Consider the following 24,586-nt stretch of genomic DNA (forward strand, 5'->3'; position numbering starts at 1 on the left):
TTTCAGAGAATAATGACCTCATTTTTGCTTCCCTCACATGTCTAGACACACAACAGGCTCTGATAGGAAAGCTCTCTGAAAAGCAAAATTGAGATGTTGGGAAAGGGAAGATCTTAACAACTAAATACACTGTTCCTTTATCCACTTAAAATACAGTGATTTGCTAAGTATTGAGGGGGAAAAAGTCCCAAGAATGCAGATACCATATGGTAAACATCATGTTTATCCTTATGTGTCACCCATAGTGCACTTTTAGTAATATTTAATTCTGATAGTCTAATAATTAACATCTCTAACTGATATTCTAATAACATACTTTGTATATGAAGAGGCACTAATACTGTCCACAGAACATCAAAACTCACATTTCTGAACTTAGCTGTCCATGAATCCATATGATCAAGAAGTTGTCTATTCATAGTTACTCTTGCCCAAACCTATTAAAAAAAAATGTTTAGAATGAACAGTGAGGAAAAGTCTTGCCAGGTTATCAGTCATTCCTTCCCCCACCCTCAGAAATATTTGGAATACTTAGGAAAAAACTTCATGATCATCAATACTGACCTGATTAACATGTAGTAGTTGCTATTCATGCACATACACTTAAAATTCCTTACATTGGTATGCTTAAAGAACATTCTTCCTTTTAAGAAGAAAATTCAAATCCTTTATTTGCTACTAAACTGATGAAACTACAAAATGTTCTGTATCAAATGTATATTCTAGTCAAATGTTCTAATCCAAATGTATTTTAAGGGCAAGAATCTTGTATATGTTAAGTACAAACAGATACTTGAGATATCTTTTTATGAATGAGTGCCACAAAATGTTTTAGGTAGGACACTAATGTTAACCCTGTGTTGTAAAGAGCAAAACGTAAAATATAATTCAATTTTCAGTACACAAGTTAGCCAGGGGTCTTTCTAGTGTTTGAGAAAGTGACAGTAAAGTTGCTCAGTTGTGTCCAACTCTCTGAGACCCTATGGATTGTAGTGGTTTGCCATTTCCTTCTCCAGAGAATCTTGTGACCCAGGGATTGACCCCAGGTTTCCCACACTGCGGGCAGACTCTTTACCATCTGAGCCACCAGGAAAGCCCCTTTCTAGTGTATAACATGTGCCAGATTTACATTTCTAGCCAGTAAAAGTGGATGTTACAGAAAACAATTTCCAGAAGTAGAAAAGAAGACTTTCAAACAACCTGTAAATCACAAGCATCAAGTCATTTTCATTTTCCATTTACCTCCTCTGCAGCTTGTTTAGAGCTGAGATCGGCTTCATCTTTGTTAGCACATGGCGCCTGAGACCTACAGGCAAGCTGATACTGAAACTTCTTCAAAGTTTGTGCATAATCCCCCATAGAACGACTGTAGTTCCAGAACGTAGGACTGGTGGAGGGCGAAGTAGAATCTGGGCTTCCTACAATGATGAATGTAAGGAGAATCACAGTGTGTTGTAGTAATTTTGATATCAGGGGCTGGTATATGAGCTCTGGGTATCTAGGAATCTATGCAATGGCAACCCAAGACAAAGCCTTCTCTCCTCCCAAAATTATCTTTTCTTTAGAGAAATGGGAGTGCTGGTGCTAAACATTAAAAACTCTTTCTGAGCAGTATCACTTTAACAGCCATAAGATTTCTAAGTGGTTGAAAGTGTCTGCTTATTTTTGTTGTAAAATTAAGCTTGTTTCATTCTCTAAGACTTTCCAATGATTCAGAGAGAAACAAAAGACAAATTTCATCAGGAAATAAATAGGCTAAGTTCTTGCTTGAATTTTTAGCAGTTCTTTCTGAATGGGATAACTACAGTCTCCTATTAATATACTAGTCTTTTGGCTAGCAGCTTAACTCACTTTTCCTAGTACTACACTAGGGTCTATTTATAGTCTGTAGTAATTCTTGTGTTGTATTAAAAGAAACCATCTGCTGATTACACTTCTAAGTTTATCATTTTACTTTTAGGAAACGTAAACAGTCACATTTAGGGACTTAATACTACAGGGGACTTTACCACAGTACTTACCACACTTTAAGGTTTGTCTCCTTTCCCGAACAAAATCTGAGCTCCGTGAGGGCAGGGAGTATTTTTTTCCCTAGTATCTAGCACATGTGTGCTCAATCATGTCTGACTCTTGACAACCCAATGGACTGTAGCCTACCAGGCTCCTCTGTCCATGGAATTTTCCAGGCAAGAATACTAGAGTGGGTTGCCACTTCCTACTCCAGGGGAATCTTCCCAACCCAGGGATTGAACCCATGTCTTTTGCATTAGCAGGCGGGTTCTTTACCACTGCACAACCTGGGAAGCCCAGCATCTAGCACAATTCCTTAATAAACAGCAAATTTTCAATGACAATTATATGATACTTTGTTGTTGTTGTTCAGTCACTCAGTTGTGTCTGACTCAGTCATGTCCAACTCTTTGTGACCCCATGGACTGCAGCATGCCAGGTTTCCCTGTCCTTTACCATCTCCCGGAGCTTGCTCAAACTCACGTCCATTGATACTTAGGAAGAGTTTGTTTTTTTCAAAGTTTAACTGATGTCAAATATCAATTGATATTTCATACTCGCACAGAAAAATCACAAATATAGACTAGTTTTTTTAAACTTAGCAGTATTTTTAAAAGGCATGATTGTAAAATAATAAAACTGGTTTTCTTTTGATGTTTAGAGGCATGGAGGATGAGAAATCACGAAAGGGACATGTGGCAGTATTTCAAGTCACAGCATCAAAACCTTGGAGGTGAGCCAGTCTTGTGCTGGTAGCACTGTATGGAGCCAGTAGCTCCATACTGGCATAAAAATAATAACTATGTATAATAAAGAAATATCACACTTGGTGTGATATTTCCAAGTAGAACTTCTGGTAACACTGACTTAGAGGAATGAATTAATGTCAAGACAAGTTTTAAACAAGTACAACGACTGAATAAATAGGGAATAAAAAAGGAAGAGACATGGGGTCATGATAAGAGCAAACAGTTTACCCTATTTTGACTAATTATTTTGACTGTTAACTTTAAAAATGATAATCAAGCTTTCTGAGGGAAAACCTGAACTTACGGAAAATTTCAAAGAAGACTGGCTTTAGATGACAAAAGTCCTATGTAGATGACCGAGATACATTTTTATACCTGTTGTACATGAGCTAAAGTACAAGGAAAATATATAGCAAGAAGTGACACAATAGGGCCTCTCTGTAATGACCATCACCACCAAAATAGCACAAAATCCGTAGCTGGACAACCCCAAAGAGGTAAAAATAATAAAATATATAATTTAAATGAATAATGGAGCTTGCAAATATGTAACGGGAATAGCCTCTAAAAATGAAGAGGGAATTGAAAATAAGAGTGGCCAGTGGCCTGTGTGTGAAGTGATGCTATGGTTGCTCTGGAGAATTTTGTAGGCTTTGGGAAACCTATCAGCGTGGATTTCAGTGCCTGGGAACTGGAAATGTGCATACAGGTCCAAGAGAGGTATCGGGCTAGACTGAGACCTCCTTCCTACCTCTATTCCCTGCACCTGGCACACAGCTGAGGACCTCAAGGAGCCGCATTCTCAGTGGATAAGGAAGAGAACATCTGTTCACTGAACCAGGAGGTAACAAGGAAGCCTGTCTCTCTTAGGTTGTTTTTTAAAAAGAAATCCCCAGAGATTTAAAAATTACAGATCCACCTTCATGTGGCTTTACAGTGCCCATTTACACTCCCTGTAACGTCTAGGAACCTCCAAGCCCAGAAATTACTTAAATTAATTCAGGATCAATGATATTCCTCAGTCACCGGATAGAGGCAAATATAAAACTGCTAAGAGGAAAGAAAAGGCTTCCATCCAGCTTGCCTAGGACAGAAAAAGCACAGATCAAACTCTACCGAAGATGAGCTTACCAAAAACGAAAAAAGCATAAAACACAAAGAAACATGTCTCCAAGCAAATGTGTCAACAAGAAAAAAATGTTAGTATGTAACTGCAAAGAACTTTAGATAAAGGAGCTATTGAACAGGAATTTTAAAGTATGCTTAAAGTGACTGAGATAACAAAAAGAATGGAAAACATAAGAACAAAGCAAGATACTCGAAAATAAATCAGGCATATATGAAAGAGAAGCAAATAAAATGTCGAAACCAGAAAAAAAAAAAAAGACAAATTAAAAAACGCAGTGAGTTAAACAGCAGTTTAAATTAAAAAGACAGAACCATCGGTCCAAACTGGATAAAACAAACTGTGGGGTGAGGAGTCAAACAGAATGCTCTTCTTTATAATAGAATGCCAAACTACTAAATGTACACTGAAGAAGTGGAAGTATTAGAAAGTCTCCATTTTGTAACTACTGTAGTAACTCACTGGATCATCAATAGATGCTAAAACTGCAGGAGTGAAAGACCACTTAGGGGAACAGGATAGTCATAAGTGTCAAAAGCATCATACTATAGATTGTTTATAGATTACAGAAGGAAAAAGCTACTATGAACAAACTGTGCCATCACTATGACCAGGAGATCCAATTTAACTTTGCCAACAGAGAGACAAATGATATCATGTATCTTCTGATGTGATGCACTGAAAGGAACACACCACCAGCTAAGTTTTATTCTTGCCCAAAAATATTTAAAATCAATCTAACAATGAGAAAACAATCACACAAATACAAATCTACAGAACTGGCCTTGTATCTTCAAAATGTAAATGTCAAAAAGACAAAAAAGAGAACAAACACTCATAAATGGTCCAGATGAAAAAAGACTAAAGCAGCATGACAATTAAATGAAATGTGTGAGGGTGGGATGTTCTGGGAGGATAGCATTGAAACATGTATATTATCATATGTGAAACAGAACACCATTCCATGTTCGATGCATGAGACAAGGGCTCAGGGCCGGGGCAATGGGATGACCCAGAGGGATGGGATGGGGAGGGAGGTGGGTGGGGGGGTCCAGGAAGGGGAACACATGTAAACCCATGGCTGATTCATGTCAATGTATGGCAAAAACTATTACAATATTGTAAAGTAAAAAAAAAATAAATAAATAAAATAAAATAAATGAAATATGTGGTCCCTGACTGGATCCTCCATAAATAAAAGAAAAGAACTACCAAGGTCATTATTGGGTCCACTGGAGGACATGTAAATATTGAAGAATAGTAGTAACTTAAATATGAAAATCATATGGTAGTCAGAAAGGAAAATGTCCTTGTTCTTAGTAGATGCATGTGAACTACCTTCTGAGAAACCTGTGTACAGGTCAAGAAGCAACAGTTAGAACCAGATATGGTTCCAAATTGCAAAAGGAATACAGCAAGGCTGTATATTGTCACCCTGCTTATTTAACTTCTATGCAAAGTACATCATGTGAAATGATGGGCTGGATGAAGCACAAGCTGGAATCAAGATTGCCAGGAGAAATATCAACAATCTCATAAATGCAGATGACACCACTCTAATGGCAGAAAACGAAGAGGAACTAAAGAGCCTCTTGATGAGGGTGAAAGAGGAGAGTGAAAATGCTGGCTGAAAATTCAACATTCAAAAAATGAAGATCATGGAATCTGGTTCCATCACTTCATGGCAAACAGAAGGGGAAAAAGTGGAAGCAGTGACAGACTTTATTTTCTTGGGCTCCAAAATCACTGCAGATGGTGACTGCAGCCATGAAATTAAAAGATGCTCCTTGCAAGGAAAGCTATGACAAACCTAGACAGTGTATTAACAGGCAGAGACATCACTTTGACAACAAAGGTGTGTATAAGTCAAAGCTGTGGTTTTTCCAGTAGTCAGGTATGGATGTGAGAGTTCGACGATAAAGCAGGCTGAGCACTGAAGAATAGATGCTTTTGAACTGTGGTGTTGGAGAGGACTCCTAAGAGGTCCCTAGATTGCAAGGAAATCAAACCAGTCGATCCTAAAGGAAATCAACCCTGAATATTCACTGGAAGGACTGATGCTGAAGCTGAGGCTTCAATACCTTGGCCACCTGATGCGAAGAATTATCTCAATGGAAAAGACTAATGCTGGGAAAGACAGAAGGCAAAAGGAGAAAGTGACGACAGAGGATGAGATGGTTAGATAGCATCACTGACTCAATGGACATGAATTTGAGCAAGCTCTAGGAGATAGTGGAAGACAGAGGAGCCTGGCGTGCTGCAGTCCACAGGGTCACAAAGAGTCGGACACGACTTAGCGACTGAACAACTAACAAAGAGTATATGTGAGTGCCCATTTTCTCATTATTGGAGAAAGGAGTTATAAAAATGTAAAGGAAGGAGGCTAACACAAACCCTGTATAGCTGGACTGGAATTGGAGGTATCATAGGAACTCACGGTTTTTAATACATATAGATGGATTCCCTGGTGGCTCAGACAGTAAAGAGTCTGCTTGCAATGCGGAGAGCTGGGTTCAATCCCTGGGTCAGGAAGATCTCCTGGAGAAGGAAATGGCAACCCACTCCAATATTCTTGCCTGGAAAATCCCATGGACGGAGGAGCCTGGTGGGCTACAGTCTGTAGGGTCGCAAAGAGTTGGACACAACTGAGCGACTTCACTTTCATGGATGGATGGAGAAATATACAAGTGTGTGTGTGTGAGTGTTTCCATATCTGTTTCCTAGCTGTCTGCTCAGTGGACTTAAGATTAACCATGGCATATCTAGTGAATAGACATTAATTACGAAATACCTTTCTCCACGAAAAGCAAACATGACCCCCTGGAAAAACAGACTAACTCCAGAGCTAGTTACTAGAGAAAGACGAGCCTGGAACATCTTATGGGAGGTGGGCTAGGGGTAGGGTTGGGGGAGAGGGGAGGAGTGTTCAAAGAATGATACCAGAAGAACAGAGAAGCTAGACAATCACACTAGCCAAATCTGAGACAATCTAAGCATCAAAACAAATAACCTAACTGGAGGAAAGAAGCTCTACCTTACAGGAGAATACTAACAAATATGTACATTTAAGAAGTGGTTGCACAACAAACTGAATGTACATAATACTAAATGATACACTTAAAATGTTTAAAATGGTAACCCTTATGTAAATTTAACCACACACACACAAAAAGTTTATAAAAAACATAAAAGGGATAAATAAAAAAAAGGATGAAAAAATTAGAGAAGTATCATGACAACCAGTAATACTTAACTTTGAAAAGAATCTTAAAAGAGTGTTAAAGCTACCAAGTGAAAATTTGATAAGGAAAAGGTTATTTATAGTCTTGAAGTAGTTTTCCACAAAATATTAATACAGATTAATTCATACAAAATACTTAATTACCTAAAACCTATGGGCACAGAAGGCTTAAAAGTATACAGATGGACATAGATACACAGGCAAATAATACCCAAAAGAAAATTAGTATAGCTGTTAATGTCAGACATAACAGACTCAAAGGCCAAAAGCCTGAGAGATAAAGATAAAAGGAGCAACTGACTAGAAGGATATTCTGAATTTACATGCATATAACATAATGCATAAATATTTAGCAAATTTGACGGTTACAGGGAGATATTTATAGGGAAACAATCAGTGGGTGCATTTAGCACACTTTCTTAGTAACAAATTAAGCAGATAAAAATTAATAAGATAAAGAATTTAAGAATACCATTATGAAGCTTGAGTCAATGAACAAACATGAAGCCCAATATTTATAGAGACTATGAATTCTTTTCAACACACTAAGATCCACTCACAAAAAGTGGTCATAAATAGCAGGCCTAAGTACAAGTTTCAAAAACTATAAAAAAATTAATAGAGTACAGATCAAAATCTCTAGTCATTGTACAATTAACTTAGGGGAGGGAAAAAAAAGACAATGAAGCCTTTCATTTCCCATATTTGGAAATTCAAAGCAACACCAATCACCAATAATACCTCCAAACAGTATTTCTAAATAACTTGTATAGGTCAAAGAAGAAATAAAAATGAAGCCAGAAAATATCTGGCTGTGACAAAGGCAACGTAGAGGGTACACAGGGTTCTTTGTATTTTACTCTATAATTTTCGGTTTCCTTGAAATATTTCCAAATTTAAAAAGAAGAAAAAGCATGAATCGACAAATAACAAGGTAATATTGATTTGTTTCTTTGACATCTGCGGCACTTTCAGGCAAAATTAAATTAAAAATCAATAGAGAGACTTCGAGTGACACAAAGAGCCATGGTCCAATAACTGGCTTCCTCACTGTGGCCGTGCTGTAGCACCGAAGGCGCTTTCTGTGGAAGTTCCTGAGGGGGAAAAATCATTACTTGGCTCGATAACCTAATTTGGTTTCAAATAACTGACTTTGTAATAATCAAATCCACCCCAAAGAGATTAAGATTTGCTAACATTGTTTCCCAAGGTAAACGAGAGACAAGTTAAAAAATGTTCTGAAAAACAGCAGCACGTCTGGTGTAAATCCATGCTCCCTCCATTCTCCCTGCCACACCGATCTTCACAAGAACTACCCCAGGAGACAACCCTTACTTCACCACGCCCTGCCACACACCACTTCAAAAACATTTTATAACCTCAACTTTTAAACAAATTATAAATTATATTATATGAAAAAGCTTTTAATCGTAAATGAAAGGTTTAAGATTTCTGTTAGCTCAACGGAGAAGGCAATGGCAGCCTACTCCAGTGCTCTTGCCTGGAGAGTCCCATGGACGGAGGAGCCTGGTGGGCTGCAGTCCATGGGGTCGCTAGGAGTTGGACACGACTGAGCAACTTCACTTTCACTTTTCACTTTCATGCATTGGAGAAGGAAATGGCAACCCATTCCAGTGCTCTTGCCTGGAGAATCCCGGGGACGGGGGAGCCTGGTGGGCTGCCGTCTATGGGGTCACACAGAGTTGGACACAACTGAAGTGACTTACCAGCAGCAGCAACTGTATTTTACATCTTAAATTTTGGTGAACTTGATTCTAACAGCACAAAATACAAAAACAAAATAAATTCCTCTGCTAAGCTACACAAAGTGTATTATTAAAAAGACTTAAACGATTATGCGTACGATCAAAGTAAGAAAAATAATAGATGAAAGATAACACATCCCAAATATGTATATTAGCTTTAAATAAAGTACATACATACCCAGCTTAACTCTATGCTGTTTTTCTTCTTCACTTCTAAGAAAAGTATCCAAGGTTCGCAGGTCTGTCATGTAGTCTTCTTTGTCAGTAGGGGAGTTGTAGACGGTGGGTGAGGAACGGTAGCGAGATCTCAATCCACTGCTCTCCACTGGACCAACAGTGGTAGGATACGGAGAAGAAGGAGAGGGACTATAGCTTGCCAGCTATACAAAATAAAAGAACTTGATTTTATTTCTCTTTAATTGATATTTCTTTGTTTTGGTTTTTGACTTTCAAAAAGTAACACACCAACTAGAATGGTCAAAATCCAGAGCACTGACAACATCAAACGCTGGCAAGGATGTAGAGTAACGGGAACTTGGATTCATTGCTGGTAAGAATGCAAAACAGTAGTCACTTTGGAAGACAGTTTGCCACTTTCGTACAAAACTAAACCATACAATAGCAAACATGCTGCTCCCTCGCATTGACCCAAAAAAGCTGAAAATTTATGTCCATACAAAGACTTGCACACAGGTCTTGTTTTCATTTCCAGACACTCCTCATTTAACAAGAGATATCAGGGAACCAACACCCCACATGCCATGCTTTATGCCCAAAAATAAACAAATAAATAAATAAAGAGTCTGCAGAAAAATCCTAGATGGTGACCCTCAGTACATTGTCTTTTGCAAAAGCTAAATATATATATATTTTTTTGAGGATTCTTTTAAGATGTGATATAAAGAACTTCTAACTGGTGTCAGGAAATCTGGGTTCTATTCTTGGCTCTTTTTTAAATTTTTGGCTGTGCTGGGTCTTCACTGCTGTGCGTGCAGCTTTTTCTCTAGTTGTGGAGAGTGGGGGCTTCTCTCTAATGTGTGGGCTTCTCATTGCAGTTGTTTCTCTTACTGCAGAGCATAGGCTCTAGGGTGCAGGGGCTTAAGCAGTTGCTGTACATGGGCACAGTAGCTGTGGCTGCCAGGTTCTGGAGGGCAGGCTCAGTAACTGCAGTGCATAGGTTTAGCTGTCTCATGGCAATCTTCCCAGACTAGGGATCAAACCCATGTCTCCTGTACTGGCTGGCGGAATCTTTACCACTGAGCCACCAAGGAAGCCCTATTCTTGGCTCTTAAAGAGGCAAATTTGGGCAAGTTAATTACCCACTGGTTCTGGCTTTCTTCATTGATTAAAAAAAAAGGAGTTTTGACTCATTGGGTGATTTTCAATTCAAACCTCCCACTTCTAAAATAGTAATCAAAATAACAGTAGTAAGAGAAAACAGTAAGTAAAATAGTAAGAGATAAGAGTCCTACCTTGTTATAACCACTGATAGGCGAGTAGGTCACTCCAGGGCTGTAAGCTCCACTGCCACCTGATGACAGACCTTGCAGCTGAGGGCTATATCCAGTGATACAGCTGGTGGCGAACTTGGGGCTGGCACTGGGTGAGCGAGATGGGCTATAACTTAACACACTCTGACCCTGAATTGAAGGAGAAGGTGGAGAGGGAGGGATTTGGGCTGCTGCCAGATCACGTGGAGGAGTAGTCTGTACAACTAGAAGGAACAAACAAATAATTGTGTGTAAGCATACTGCCTGCCAATGCAGGAGACACAAGAGATGCGAGTTCGACCCCTGGGCAGGGAAGAGCCCCTGGAGGAGGAAATGGCAACCCACTCCACAGAGAGAGAAGCCCTGAGCACCACAGTCCATAGATCAAAGAGTTGCAAAGAATCCGTCACGACTGAGCAACTGAGCACACATACAGTAAAAATTTCTATGAAAACAAAACGTAATGAACTGAATCTTTTTTTGTCAGGGAAATGGCAAGTAAGTGTGACTTGGTTGTTAAATTACATAAAGTATTATTACCAAAGGACACAAATAGTTGTGTACCATTTTCCATCGAGTTCAAAATAAGAAACTGGCTTTAATGCAGCAAAAAATTAGTCATTTAATTTTAACTGTAATTAAACAATGGAGCAAACTTCCATGAGGCTATGAATGTTATTTAATTTATATAAATAGGAATGATAATCACTGATCTTAAGACAATTTATTGTAAAACTGTTTAACAGAGTTGAACCAGATGGTGTTAGAAGTCCCTTCTAGCTGAGTTTATGAGAAAATTAAATTGAGAGATTTACTGCCAAACTTTCCCCTCACCTTTGCAAAAGGTATAAAACACTTACCAGCTGTTTTCAACCCTAAAAGTGTTTGCTGTCCAGGGCTAACAACCAGACTTGTTGGTGCCACAGTGTATTTGAAATACCTCCAAAAATCAAATAAGGCGTTTAGACTGAAGAGAGATGCAAGGGCAAGCTCTGGAAGAGAACATTTTTTAAAAGGGGAGTGGAACATTTCAATAGGGGAAACAAAACCATGCATACTTTAGCAAACTAACAACAACAAAATTAAAAATTGTATTCTTATTCCTCATAACAGTTAACATTTAATGAATGTCTATTATGTGTAGGGCATTTACCAGTGAGTTTCAAAATATTATCATTAATCCTTACAACCTTTTTTTTTTGTTGTTGTTGTTTCTTTTTATTTTTTTATTTTTATTTTTTATAAATTTATTTATTTTAGTTGGGGGCTAATTACTTTACAATATTGTAATAGTTTTTGCCATACATTGACATGAATCAGCCATGGGTTTACATGTGTTTTTTTACAATAAGCATTTTCACCTTCATTTTAAAGCTCTACCAACAGTTGTAAAGAAGTCAGGTGACTTTTGCAATAGCACACAGCTAGATACTGAAGCCATGATTCTAACTCAGGTATACAGATTTCAAAACTCTTGCTCTTCCACTTGCCCCATCACTTCCCTATCACAGACTTTAAAATGTGTATTAGACTTTGGAATTTATTTTAATGGGCACAAAGACTCTTTATACCTAAGGACTACTGAAGAGCAGAGAGGAAGGAACGAGGAAACTGAGGAAGGTATCAATGGGAAAAAATCTGGTTGGTCTTGAAAGGTGAAAAGGTAGAGAAGTAGGGAAGGCAATTCAGGGAGAATAACAAATACAAATCTTACCAGCTCCAAAGTTTATTTTTCTTCACAGAACTCATGATTATCTGGAATTGTACTGCTTATTAACTTGATTGTCTCTTTCTACTAGAGTATTCCTTCCATGAGGGTACAGACCTTGTTCCCTTCCTGGTGTATCCCCAGTTTTGGGAACACAGCCGGCATTGAAATACGTGTTGAATGAAGGAATGAATACTAAGTTGAATTCAACCTGAGTGCAGTTTTTTATTGGGAGTAACTCTAAATCACAGTGAAAATTACTTACCTATATACCAGAGGGGCCAATATGTCACATTATAATAAGAACTAATCAATTTTCCAGTCCTGAAAAAAATTAGAAAGGTTTTTTAGTATTAAGACACATACACACCAAAAATCAAAACACAAAACCTGTGGAACCAAGGTTGGCCTCTTAAATTTTTACTTTTTTTCCCATTTTTTTGGCTAATTAACTTACATTTCAGTATATATCATTCCAGCCATAGACACATTTAGGAGTCCCCAGGCTAAAACCACTTTCCTAGCTTCTGTTTCTCTTCTCATCTTGATGGTTCTGTCAATAAGGGAAGCACTTGGGTTTGGCTCCCCTTGCATCTGTTCAAAATCAAAACGCATAGGAATTAATCAAAAGGAACTACTGCTCCATTTAAGAAATCAAACTTGTGTCTGTTATTGTTGTTCAGTCGCTCAGTGGGTAACTCAAAACTGCACATACTTTTCCTCATCTTTCAAATGTTCTTCCAAATAGTTTTTACCCTTTAATATTAGTATATAAAAAAAGGAACCCTAAATGATAGCTTCATTGGCACCAAAGTGCAATCAACAGAGAACTGGGTGGTCCTTCAGAGATTAATTTAACATTTCCAATAAAGAAAACTGTCTTACTTTGCAATTCAAGGGTTAGTGTTGTGCAATTACGTTGTGTTGTGTTTTTCGAATATGTAACAAGGACCAGGCCAAGGGCTATAAGAAATCCAAAATACCAAGTTTGGTGAGGAAATATTCCAAATAAAATATGTCATTATTCTCCTGCTACATGCTTGTGCAGAAATCATTAACTGCCTACGATCTTTACCAACTCTGCACCCACGCCATCTCCGTTTTGTGTTGCTAATAAAAGTATAACGATTTAAGTTTTAGAAGGGCGAGTACTCGCGGTGTGAAGGGAGTAAGAGTGAGTGGGGACAGTGAGCAGTTTTGGTCTACACTGGGATGTATACTTCCTCTGTTTCGCTAGGCCCAACCTCTTGCAGACAAGTGTTAAGGCGTGTTCCTGCTCTATGGAGTCGTATCCCATTAAGTACAGACCAGTACCCTTCCCGCCACCCTGACCCAGAGTCAACATTCCCCAGTGCGGAAAGCTTCCCTCCCTGGCTGTCCCAGTACAAATTTTAGCAACTCCTATGGCTTCTTTCCTCCCTTCCACTACGGGCAGTGGGTGGTCTGGCCACATTCCCCTTTGGCTGAACCCTCCCCAGGTCCGCAGGCGCGAAACTCCTACGGCCCGCGTGGACTCCTAGCCCAGGAAGCACAAAGATGACCCTGAAAACGCACCGTGTTCTTCGGTCGGAAGCGGCGGGTTCGCGCCACTCTCCACCGCACATGCGCGAAACCAAGCGCGACAGCAAAATCGACCCGCTCGTGCGTCTACAGTTACCGGAAGGACGGGACTGTCTCTTCTCGCGGGAAGAGGAGGTGGGGCGGGGGAAGGAGGCTAGGAGCGTTACCAGGGAAACAGCCTCCGGATCTGTGGCTCCCACTCTGGTGCGGGGAGAAAGCTGAGCAGCAAAAATTCAGACCAGGTTCTGAACCCACAGTAAAAAGTAATAAGTATAACAAGCTGATTTTCTAGATATTAATATCATTTTAGCTTCGTTGGGCGTTTATGGACTCATATTTTTGAGCAGATTTTATTAAGCAGTGTGGGTAATTGTAGGATACAGAGTACTTGGTAATGTGTCCAGACACCATCAGCAATGAGAAAGCATTTTTCACACCTCTGCGTTAAAAAAAATTAAGTGTCCTGACCCCATGTAAAATTTTAAATATCCGTGTAATGAGGTTGCAGCAGTAACAAGAAAAACCAAATTATGTTTTGTTAAAATTGTTAGTGGTTTTGAGGTTTTAAAAAGAAACAGTCTTTACTTTTCCTGCATATTCTTTGGAAGAACTTCTAATCCTGAGGAAAAGTTTCATCAGGGAGTTCAGTTTGCTTTTATTTAACAAATATAGATGCCTACAATGTGCCACTGAACCGCGCGGGATGATGTGAAAGTAAAACTTACCCTGGTTTCTTCCTGGAGTAGCTCAGAGAGGGGATTGGGGTGGAAGGGGGAGGCGGGAAGGTGCACTAGAAAGGTAGGTGAGGTGGAGTGCAGTGAGCCCCAAGGAAGCATGGCGGGCCCAGCCCGAGATCCCCGCGAGCTTCCTGCAGGAGGTAACAAGGGCCTGAAACAGTCAAGGTCCAGGATGCACAAGGTCTGGAGACTTGCTTGTGGGGATGCAGAGAAGCGTGCCTCTAATAAAAACATCACACTGTATCCTGATAAGCTAGTGGATTGTCGCAGCATGTCCCAATGGCCAGAAATTTTCCTAAAATGCTTCTAAGCTCCGACAGAAGAAAATGAAGTTTCCTTGTGGTATTGCATGTTAATGAAAATTTGCAGGTATGCTATGCTCTTAAAGATCTAACGGATTTTTTTAAAGTGGAGTGTTTATAATTTTTAGATTGCCTTAGCAGCAACCATGGTTTGCTCTAGTTTTAGATTTAGGGATGAACTAACTTGAAAATTGTTCAAATGTACAAAATTAGAATGGAGAAGGAAATGGTAACCCACTCCAGTATTCTTGCCCAGAGAATCCCATGGACAGAGGAGCCTGGTGGGCTATAGTCCATGGAGTCGCGAAGAGTCAGACAGGACTGAGCAACTAACACACACACAAAATTAGAATACCAGTTTCCTCCCCAACACAGGTCTGAAAGAAATTGTACATGTTTAATGTAACTCACAACAGATACATCTATGTTTTCCCTCTTAATGTAATCTGTGTATTACCGTGCATTTATTCAAGGCTTAGAAAGGAACACTGCTACTACCTAATTTAGATACATTGTTGGCATTATGTATTAGTTTTCCACCGTTGCCATAGAAAAATACCACAGACTGCATAGCTTAAACAACAGGAATTAATTTTTTTCACAGTTGTAGAGGTTGGAAATCTAAAATCAAGGTGCTAGCAGGGTTGATTTCTCCTGAGCCTCTGTCCTTTGGCTTGCACATGGCCCTCTTCTGTGTCCTCACATAGCCTTTTCTTTTTTTTCCTCTGTGCTTGCACATTCTTGATGTCTCTTCCTTTTCTCATAAGATCACCAGTCATATTGGACTAGGGCCCCATCCTTATGATTTCATTTAACCTTAATTACCTCTTTTTAGGCTCTATCTACAATTATAGTCAAATCGGGGCTTGAAGTTTCAACATAGGCATTTTGGGGACCACAGTTCAGTCTACAACACATTAGAACCATGTATGTTAAATTACAATAGTATGATATATAAAGAGACTGAAAAATGAATGGATACCTTAGAGACTTAGATTTATGTAAAGAAAATACCATGTATACAAGTTTCAAGACACACACACAAAAAGATTAAGGCAGAATGCACCTTATTGAGGTATGGGGAATTACCTTAAGCTTTCATAGATGTGACTTACACAAATCTTCCAAAAATTTAGCAATCCAAGAAACGTTTGTCAGTTCTTGTCACAATTAATGAAGTGTATATGTCATAATAGGTTGCCAAGGAAGTTGTCATACACCTCAAGTACTTCCCAGTCATCTTCATCCCTATGAGCATGTTTTATTTTCAAAGCAAGAAGTCATCATGGGAGATCTTTTTTCTTTATTTTGGGAGGTGGATCCTCCCGCCATTCCTATAAGTTTTACCATTCCAAATCAAGATTATGAATGCCGGAAGGATGACTCTTGTGGGGCAATAGGGAACTTCCTGCTTTGGTATTTTGTCATTATACTGATCCTGATGTTCTTCTCTCGGGCTTCTGTCTGGGTAGGATATCATTTTTCATTTTAAATAATATATATTTAAATAGATTTACTGTATACTAGGGAATTTCCATAAAATAAATTTTACAGTGGTGAAACTAGTTTTTACAAGTTTGTTTTCTAGTTTTGAAAATAATGCAGTATCATTCTAGAGGATCCAAAAATATAGAAAAGGATGAAAATTTATCTACTGTTTCCTATTTCCTAGAGATGACCACTGTTAACATTTTGGAGTATGTTCTTCTAGTTCTTTTTCTTTTTTTTGTATCACAGTATATCTCTCTTCATCTCTATTTTTGATCTTAGATGGTTTGCATTATGTTGTATGTATTTTCATATCCTGCTTTTTTAAACTTAACATTATGTTGTAATACTTCATCAAATTATTTTCACACAGAAGCACTCTTAATGACTGCATAATTTTGTCTTATGGTTGCACCATAGCAAATCTGCAATTTTGAGACATTTAGATTGTTCTCAGTTTCTCCACATGCTAAGTAAGCTGGGATAAACTTCCCTACTGGTTAATGACCTCCAAATTCCCTTTGTTACCATGTAATTCTAATCAAAGATACCAAAGTTGTCATATTTATAGGATATATGTTGTAGGATTTGGGCTTTTTAGAATGAGGCAGTACATTATCCACACAGAATAAGATCCAGAACTAAACTAAATAGAGCTAAAGTCACCCCTCTGGACCACCTACTAGGAGACGAAAATGCTATCTTGGCTGTCTCTCGTGGCTCAGATGGTAACGAATCTGCCTGCAATTCGGGAGACCTGGGTTTGATCCCTGGGTTGGGAAGACTCCCTGGAGAAGGAAATGGCAACACACTCCAGTACTCTTGCCTGGAAAATCCCATGGACGGAGGAGCCTGGTAGGCTACAGTTCATGGGGTTGCAAAGAGTCGGACACAGCTGAGTGACTTATAGTTTCTTTCTTTCTTTCACCTGCTCCAGTATTCTTGCTTGAAGATTTCCATGGACAGAGGAGCCTGGCAGGCTACTGTCCATGGTGTCACAGAGAGCTGGACACGACTGAACAACTTTCACACACACATACACAAAGAGTGAGATAGTCTACTTATCAGAGCTCTGATGCTCCCATATATTATAAGTCACTGATATGGAATCCTTGCTGGCTATTATTACCAACCTGATGATTAATAAAACCACTACCATTTAGCCTTACAGCCAGAGCACTGGGCTGGCAATGGTCAGCTAGACTGAGTGCTGTATCAGCTCTAGATGGATGGAGAGGAGGAGGCATATTATGTCTATGCCAGCTAGATTCCATCATAATAATCAAAGACTATTCTCCACCTCCTCCCCGTAAAAAGAAGTTTCATCTAAAGTCTATATGCTTAAAGTAGATATTTTGCCAAAAGAATATTCAGAATACTGATAACTTACACAGGTCTTAGACTCCCTAGCTAAGTACATTGAATTTGTCTAGACTGGCAAGAAAAGCTACTTTATAAAATTAATAAAAAATTGAAAATGATTCTTGACAATTTCATCATGAAGACCACTTGAGAGGTCTAAGCTATTTCTCTGCTACCATACTTGCACCAGCTTTTAGGAGTCATAGAGCACTGAGCTTCAAGGACTTCAAAAGAACATATGGTCCAGCCTCCTCTTTGTAGGCAAGGAAGATATCAGTATCCTTCCTTTGTTTTTTTTTTCCATTGATAAAGCCCAAAGAGATTAAGTGACTTGTCCAATGTCATGAGTGGTTATGACAGAATAGAACCAGGTTTCCTGCCATATCATTTGTTTGTTTCATAGCATAGTTGAAATGTTGAATTATGTCTATTCAGTGCTGATTAAAGTCCATGGGGTCGCAGAGTCGGACACAACTGAGCGACTGAACTGAACTGAACTGAAGTGCTGATTAAAACCTTAATTATCTTGGAGGTTTTGTCTTTCACTTTATAGCCTTATGGCAGCTATAATCCATTCAACTGCTTCTTCTAAAGGGTCCCAGATTTGAAATCTGAGAACCACATGTGAGCTAGTCAAAAAGGATGAAATTTTTCCTTCACTTTGAACTTAATTTTCTCTGCTAAATTATGAACCTTTATTTACAAACCTTGAAGTAATGGTAAAAGCGTGATGGAAATGTGGTGATAATTATCCTCCAACATAAAGCACACTGATCTCCTCTGGATTTGCCACTTTTTAAGACACATTTACCCTTTTGCTTTCATAGACTATATATGCTATATTTAGTTTATATGATTAGTATTTATTCAGACAGTTAGTGCTGGTATTTTTCCAAACAGTACCAGTCCCAGTCTGAGCTACTCTTTTTGCATATGTGGAAGTGGAGCTTAGAAGGGGTTAAGTGGCTTGGTAAAATCCCAGTGGCAGAAAGGCAGAGCCATAGCCCAGAGCTCTCCACCATCCTACCCTCCCCTTTGGGGCAGGCACTTCTGCTGTTTTCACTCAACTGAGTCACACCCAAAGACACTTAATAAAATACTTTTGGTAACCACAGTTCATATGATTCCACTTAGCTTGATATAAAATCTTTCTTTTGATTTTGTGATTGTATTTTGATTTGACATCAAGTCAAATATGGAAGCTTTCCATGAAAAGAATATAAACCTAACTTTTTAAAGTTCATGAACTTCTAATCTCTTCATAATCATCTCTAAACATTTTACATTTAAAATAAGGCCACCCAAAACATTCTTCAAAAGGTATCCTTAAAGAAGATTCCACTCAAAATTCTCAGAAAATTATTTCAGTAACCCAAAAAACAAAGAGGTACCTCATTAGAGAAACATGCCAAACATCGTGAAGATGGAGTATTAAGAAAGGAATGGGCCAAAGATCCCAGACTGCAGTTATAAATACCCAAGTGTGGTATTTTTCAATCCAAAGGTAGTCTGGCTTTCTACATAAATTCATTTTTCCCCTAACTGTAGATAATTTGAAGGGTTAAATGGAAAAAAAAATCAGTTTCAACTCTCAAAGCCACTGTTGCTAACTCTTGTGTACATTCCTTAGTATTTCTTCTTTTCATATTTTTAGCTAAGTTGTGATCATACTGCATACACAAATTTGCATCTTGATTTTTAAATTAATATTATAACATTTATTTCCTCATGTTATAACATAACCTTATTATAATAATTTTTATAATTATATATGATATGATTATATCATAATTAAACTATTATCTACTTTTGAATTTTGTATTTATATTATCCTAATTACATTGGGAGAATATGTCTGTACACAAAACTTTCTTTTGGAGTTTATTTCTCAGTGATAGATTCCCAGAATTATTGTGTGCCAAAAGTGTTATGAGTATTTCTAAAGTACTTGATATATTCTGAAAGAGTTGCTTTGTATGTGTATTTTTTGGCAAAACAATTTTTAGCATCAAAAAGTGGAATATTGATCTGAAAAATGGGACAAATATATTTATAGGGTATTGGGGCAGAATATTTGAAACTGGAATTATTCAAAGAAATAAATTTCTTCTGGTTGCCATGTTCACAAGTGATACATTATGATTGCATTTTGGAGGAATGTTTCTGAAGGATTTAGGAGATAGTAAGTCTATGAATTCATATAAAGCTCTTAAAGAATTATCATAATGTAACCTGATAAAATGTCCTTTAAAAAGTAATTTAAAACTAATCCTAGTACTATCACTTTTTTAAAATTATGTTTTGTGTTAGTTGCTCAGTCATGTCTGGCTGTTTGCAACCCTACAGACTGTAGCCTTCCAGGCTCCTCGTCCATGGAATTCTCCAGGTGAGAATACTGGAGTGGGTAGCCATTCCCTTCTCCAGGGGATCTTCCCAACCCAGAGACTGAACACAAGTCTCCCACATTGCAGGCAGATTCTTTACTGTCTGAGTCATTTTTAAATGACATTTAAACAGTATTTCTCTATAATGTCAGTGAGTTCAGGAAAACTTTATAACTTATAGGTTGTCATCAGTCTTATTTTGTCTCAATCTTTTTTCCATTTTGCTGTTCAAAACATTTTGGTAGATCCTGCTGTCAAAGCACGGTCTTCTTAATGGGCCACAGAAGTAGGATCACTATAATAGGAACTTAATAACTATTTATTGGACCACACTGACTGCTTAAAGTTAGACACTGTCAAAGTAAATATGAGTGAAAACAACCAACTGAGATCACTATACTAATCTGTATTTCTGAAATAGATGTCTGAGAAGAAAAAGGATGAAGACAATGGGACAAGTACTTCACCAAGTAAAGGTAAGAGCCAGTACGTATTTGATATTGGACTATGACGAAAAAAAAATATGTGTTGGGTGTGGAAAGCAGACAACAGAGATGAACAGTCAAGAGCGTTATAGAGCCTCCCCAGACCGCTGGTGGCCCATGGATGAGCACTTTGCTTTGGTGCAGAAGGACAACTTAGCTACTTCAGCAGAGCTGCTAGAGGCTATACATTACTGGTAGGTAGAGCTCAAGCTGTCTTTTCATTTCTCAGCATTCTCCTGTCACACAGCTTGCCTTTCACACATAATTATTGCTAGTGTTTCTGCAAGACTATGAGCTATACATGACATCTTTTTGAATAACTTATAAGCAGTGGTGTGCTGATAAGTCTTTAACAACTGGCTCTCCAAAAATGTGTGTAGTATATATCATTTAAAGTTTTACTAGTATAAAGTATATATATCAGATAATTTACAAATAATAAAATATATAATATACTTTATGGTAAATTCCATATAGACCACTAATTCTCACAAAATACTTATTTGATTTTGGCCACTTTCAGCCTTAGCCAACCTATAGTTACAATAGATAAAGGGGTTTAGTTCCAATATGACTGTTACTTTCCTTTAAGTTAAGGAATAGGACAAAAGAAACAGAAAGAGGTATGTTGGAACTTAACTTGGCTGTTAATGATGTGAATGACTTATTTGCTGAGCTGGATAATAGTTTTAGAATACTCTGGAAGAATATTTCCTCATTTTTGGGTGCTATTCACATTATAGCGGCTATAGGCATGATATCTTTAAATGTTATCTGCATCAGTAACATGTTCTCCACTACTTTGGGCTGTGTGCTAAGTTGCTTCATTCGTGTCCGACTCTTTGCGACCCCATGGACTGTAGCCCGCCAGGCTCCTCTATCCATTGGATTCTCCAGGCAAGAATATCAGAGTGGGTTGCCATTTCCTCCTCCAGGGGATCTTCCCACCCAGGGATCGAACCTAGGTGTCTTATATCGCCTGCATTGGTAGGTGGGTTCTTTACCACTAGTGCCACCTGGGAAGCCTGTCTACATAATCAACAGAACCGTAAATGAAGACCTGATCCTTAGTGCTTGTTGATTTTTATCCCATCAAAACTACTTTCAGGTTACCAACATAATGTCACTGAACATGGGAGTTAGGAAGAGATGTATAACAGCACATCATTACATAGTATTTTTAATATCCAGAAAGAACAGACATAAATAGTAGCTTCAAGAGCAAACCTCATAATGAAATGCAGTAAAATAATTAAGGACGTGATGAGTTTTGAGAATTTATTACATTTATTTGTAGCAAATTGATTTGGTGGTAAGCATGTATAATTTAATTTTTACTAATGGTTACATATAACAGCCATCTTGCAAAGTTCCGGAAAGTTTATCATTTCTTGTGAGCTGGCTGGTATGAGCCAACTCCAGTACACCAGTGTATACAGAGAAAATCCTTTTTCATTTTCTGCTACCCAGATCACATTCATATACACACTTGAATCTTTAAAACATCAAGGCAGGGACTTACCTGGTGGTCCAGTGGCTAGGACTCTGCTCTTTCAATGCTGGGGTCCTGGGTTTGACCCCTGGTTGGGGAACCAGGTCCCACATACCACAACTAAGACCTTGTGGAGCCAAATAAGTAAATAAAAATAAATATTAAAAAAAAATCAAGGCAAAGGTTAAAAGGTCCTCCTCAGAAAAGTTTGGAGACCTTTCCGTTGATATTACTTCAAGGGTCCATGAAACTTCAAAAGTAATATGTCAAACATCTATTTGATCCTTTTGGTTTTTAGGAGTTTTGGTATGGCACTGGAAAATGAAGTCAGCTGCCAACACTTGCAAATGAGTGGGGAAAAGTGGTGGCTTGGCAAATGGCAACAAAGAGTAAGCCACACCATAGGCTTCCTTTTTAGGTAAGATGAGGTTATAGTAACCAAAAATGTGCCTAACTTGTTGATTTCTTTCATTGTTGTTAGAAAGCAAAGATATTTCCAATAAGCGGCGAGGCAAAGAGGGTGCCTGGGATTCTTTGCAAATGATGAAAAAACCAAAGCAGAGCCAACTTACCCCTGTAACTGACTCAGAAGTGGCTTTGGTCAATGCCTGTCTTGAACAAAGACGAGCGAGGCGCTATTCTGAATTCAATCAAGTGAATCGGACCCAGCATGACAGTGATACTACTGAGTGTGACAGTGAAGAATCTAACTCCGGAGCCTCCTCATGGAAGGAGAGTGAAAGTGAACACCACCCATCACCAGCCACTATCAAAAAGAGAAAAATAGCTCAGAGGCAAAGGAATACGGGAGGTTACCAACTCAGGGAAAGGCCCTGCCTCCACTGCAAAGCCATGAGAACCAATGAATGGCTAACTCGCCATTTCCTTCAAAATGCTTCAGTAACAAGCTCAGGGAAGGGAGATATTCAAGATGAAAATTCTGGACCTGATATTAAGACAAAATTCAGTAAATTTTGAATTTTATCAAGTCCTTACCTCACTTGAAGCCAAATGAAAGAGATGAATAAAGTATGAAAAATCGCCAGAGGTCTAGATGAGGAGGCTTTTACAATAAAGTCTCTCTACTAACAACAAAAACATTCTTGGAACCCAAGAGGTAAAATTTCAGATAATTCTTTGTCCAAAAACAGGCCAGTGAATTTGTTTATGGCACCACTGAAGCATCAGAGATCTGCATCCACTATGTTTTTTTTATGCAAAAGAGCACCAGACAGATATTTTATGTGTTGAGTGTATGTATTTTGTTAATGTCTGTAATACAAATAAGGAAGGTCTTTGAAAATATATTTATGTTTAGAAACCACTTAAATTTATTCATATGTTTTGATTATCCAGTTGACTGAATGAATTAGGGAGTGTTGGTTGGAATAGAATTGGCCCCAATTCTCCAGATCCATATTTACAGGTGAGTCTACCTGAGTTGTATATTTTTTTGGCTGCACAGCTTGTAGATCTTAGTTCCCCGACTGGGGATTGAACCTGGGCCCTCAGCAATGAGAGCATGGCATCCTAACCGTGGAGTCCTAACCACTGGACCACCAGGGAATTCCCTACATGAGCTGTATTGTTGCACATGTGTCAGCTTGGGGCTGGTGAGGAGCTGGGAATGATGCCTGATTCCTATAGTAGGCCAGAAGGACAGCTGGGCCATGGGCTATATCCATGGTTATTGTCCAAAAGGCATGACAAGTGTTACAAAAATTATTCTGACACTGTTAAAGAAGACTTTATTCATGACTACTTGTAATAGGTGTCCAATCTATTGCAACTGGGGAGAGAAATCAAGCTCAACTCCAAATATAGCAAATTCAAGTGGGGATTTGTAGCCAAGGGAAGGGTATCAGTGGATGGGATAGAAAATTCCTACAAGGAGCTGCCAAAGGTAGGAGAATTTGTGCTAAATTGACCTAGCGTGATTCTTGCAAAAGGCAGACCAAGGACTTATACATCAAAAGTGGAGGATGAGGAACTTTATCAGATGTCAAGGGTGATCAGACATCAAGGGTGGGGAACACTAAACTTACTTAGCAGAATTCTTGCAAAAACTGGTCTGGGCAGCCAAAGGCAGGATGGGCACCAGGGGTAAGATAAGGATAAGAAGAGGGTTCAGAGGAGACTAACTAGAATTTCTCAGAGTCTTTACTGAAAGTTAGTCTCAATCCAGATATAGTTGGGGCTAAGTTTTCCAGTTAGGTGGGGGTCCCAGTATGGGGCCGGGAATTCAAGCAGACCTAGTAGATAGCTGGCCATTCGGGAGGATGGCAGAACTCCAAATGGGATACAAAACAAGACCCAGATCCCAGAGAAGAGTCTGGCAAAGACAAGCTACAAGGGTTCTGCTCACTTAAGAAGGGCTTAAGTGTTCAGGGAGGATTTGGATACCACATTGATAAAGACTGCAGCTTAACACTAAGAACTGAGCCTTTTATGGGGTATTGGGAGAGATACAACAGAGCTATGACTGTGGACTTGGAGGTTACTCTTGATGACTTCATGTTCCTTAACTGATGTCAACAAGGAGACCAGGGAGGCAATGTGGGAGCCCCAGCCATTGGAACTAGGCCCCTGGAATCCAGGACATGGGGTGACATTTCTGAGCTTTTTTGTAGAGACTGTCTTAATCAGATTTCCTCAGTGTTCGAACTGGTCTGAGGCTGCAGGTGAA

General features: G+C 38.7%; 3 protein-coding genes across 9 annotated transcripts in view; 2 read left to right on the forward strand and 1 right to left on the reverse strand.

The window, feature by feature from the left end:
- TMEM209 (transmembrane protein 209) overlaps positions 1-15,937 on the reverse strand; it is a 31,471-nt gene extending 15,534 nt beyond the window's left edge. For 3 of the 7 annotated variants that reach the window (XM_081537034.1, XM_081537028.1, XM_081537031.1), the window contains exons 1-8: positions 13,645-13,690; positions 12,548-12,684; positions 12,356-12,414; positions 11,243-11,374; positions 10,365-10,606; positions 9,071-9,272; positions 1,243-1,418; positions 366-437 (exon numbers count right to left, since the gene is read on the reverse strand). In XM_081537034.1, coding sequence (XP_081393160.1) covers positions 366-437; positions 1,243-1,418; positions 9,071-9,272; positions 10,365-10,606; positions 11,243-11,374; positions 12,356-12,414; positions 12,548-12,684 — 1,020 coding nt within the window. In that variant the 5' untranslated portion in view covers positions 13,645-13,690. Of the gene's footprint in view, positions 1-365; positions 438-1,242; positions 1,419-9,070; positions 9,273-10,364; positions 10,607-11,242; positions 11,375-12,355; positions 12,415-12,547; positions 12,685-13,073; positions 13,691-15,778 lie in introns of those variants that run through there. The other 4 variants (XM_081537029.1, XM_081537033.1, XM_081537027.1 and 1 more) reach the window with 2 other exon arrangements.
- Positions 15,904-23,224, forward strand: SSMEM1 (serine rich single-pass membrane protein 1). The gene is made up of 3 exons (XM_081537056.1): positions 15,904-16,157; positions 20,345-20,399; positions 22,382-23,224. Exons 1-3 carry the CDS (start codon positions 15,975-15,977, stop codon positions 22,876-22,878), a joined length of 735 nt encoding a protein of 244 aa, XP_081393182.1. The 5' UTR covers positions 15,904-15,974; the 3' UTR covers positions 22,879-23,224.
- The window catches only part of LOC145524536 (carboxypeptidase A4-like), a 100,884-nt gene continuing 98,679 nt past the window's right edge, over positions 22,382-24,586 (forward strand). Inside the window, exon 1 of the mRNA XM_081537040.1 lies at positions 22,382-23,017. The gene's annotated coding sequence lies outside the window, so the exon portion shown is untranslated. The remainder of the gene's footprint in view (positions 23,018-24,586) is intronic.

Source organism: Giraffa tippelskirchi, chromosome 10, assembly GCF_054371585.1.
Source record: "Giraffa tippelskirchi isolate mGirTip1 chromosome 10, T2T-mGirTip1v1.2.pri, whole genome shotgun sequence".
NCBI lineage: Eukaryota > Metazoa > Chordata > Mammalia > Artiodactyla > Giraffidae > Giraffa > Giraffa tippelskirchi.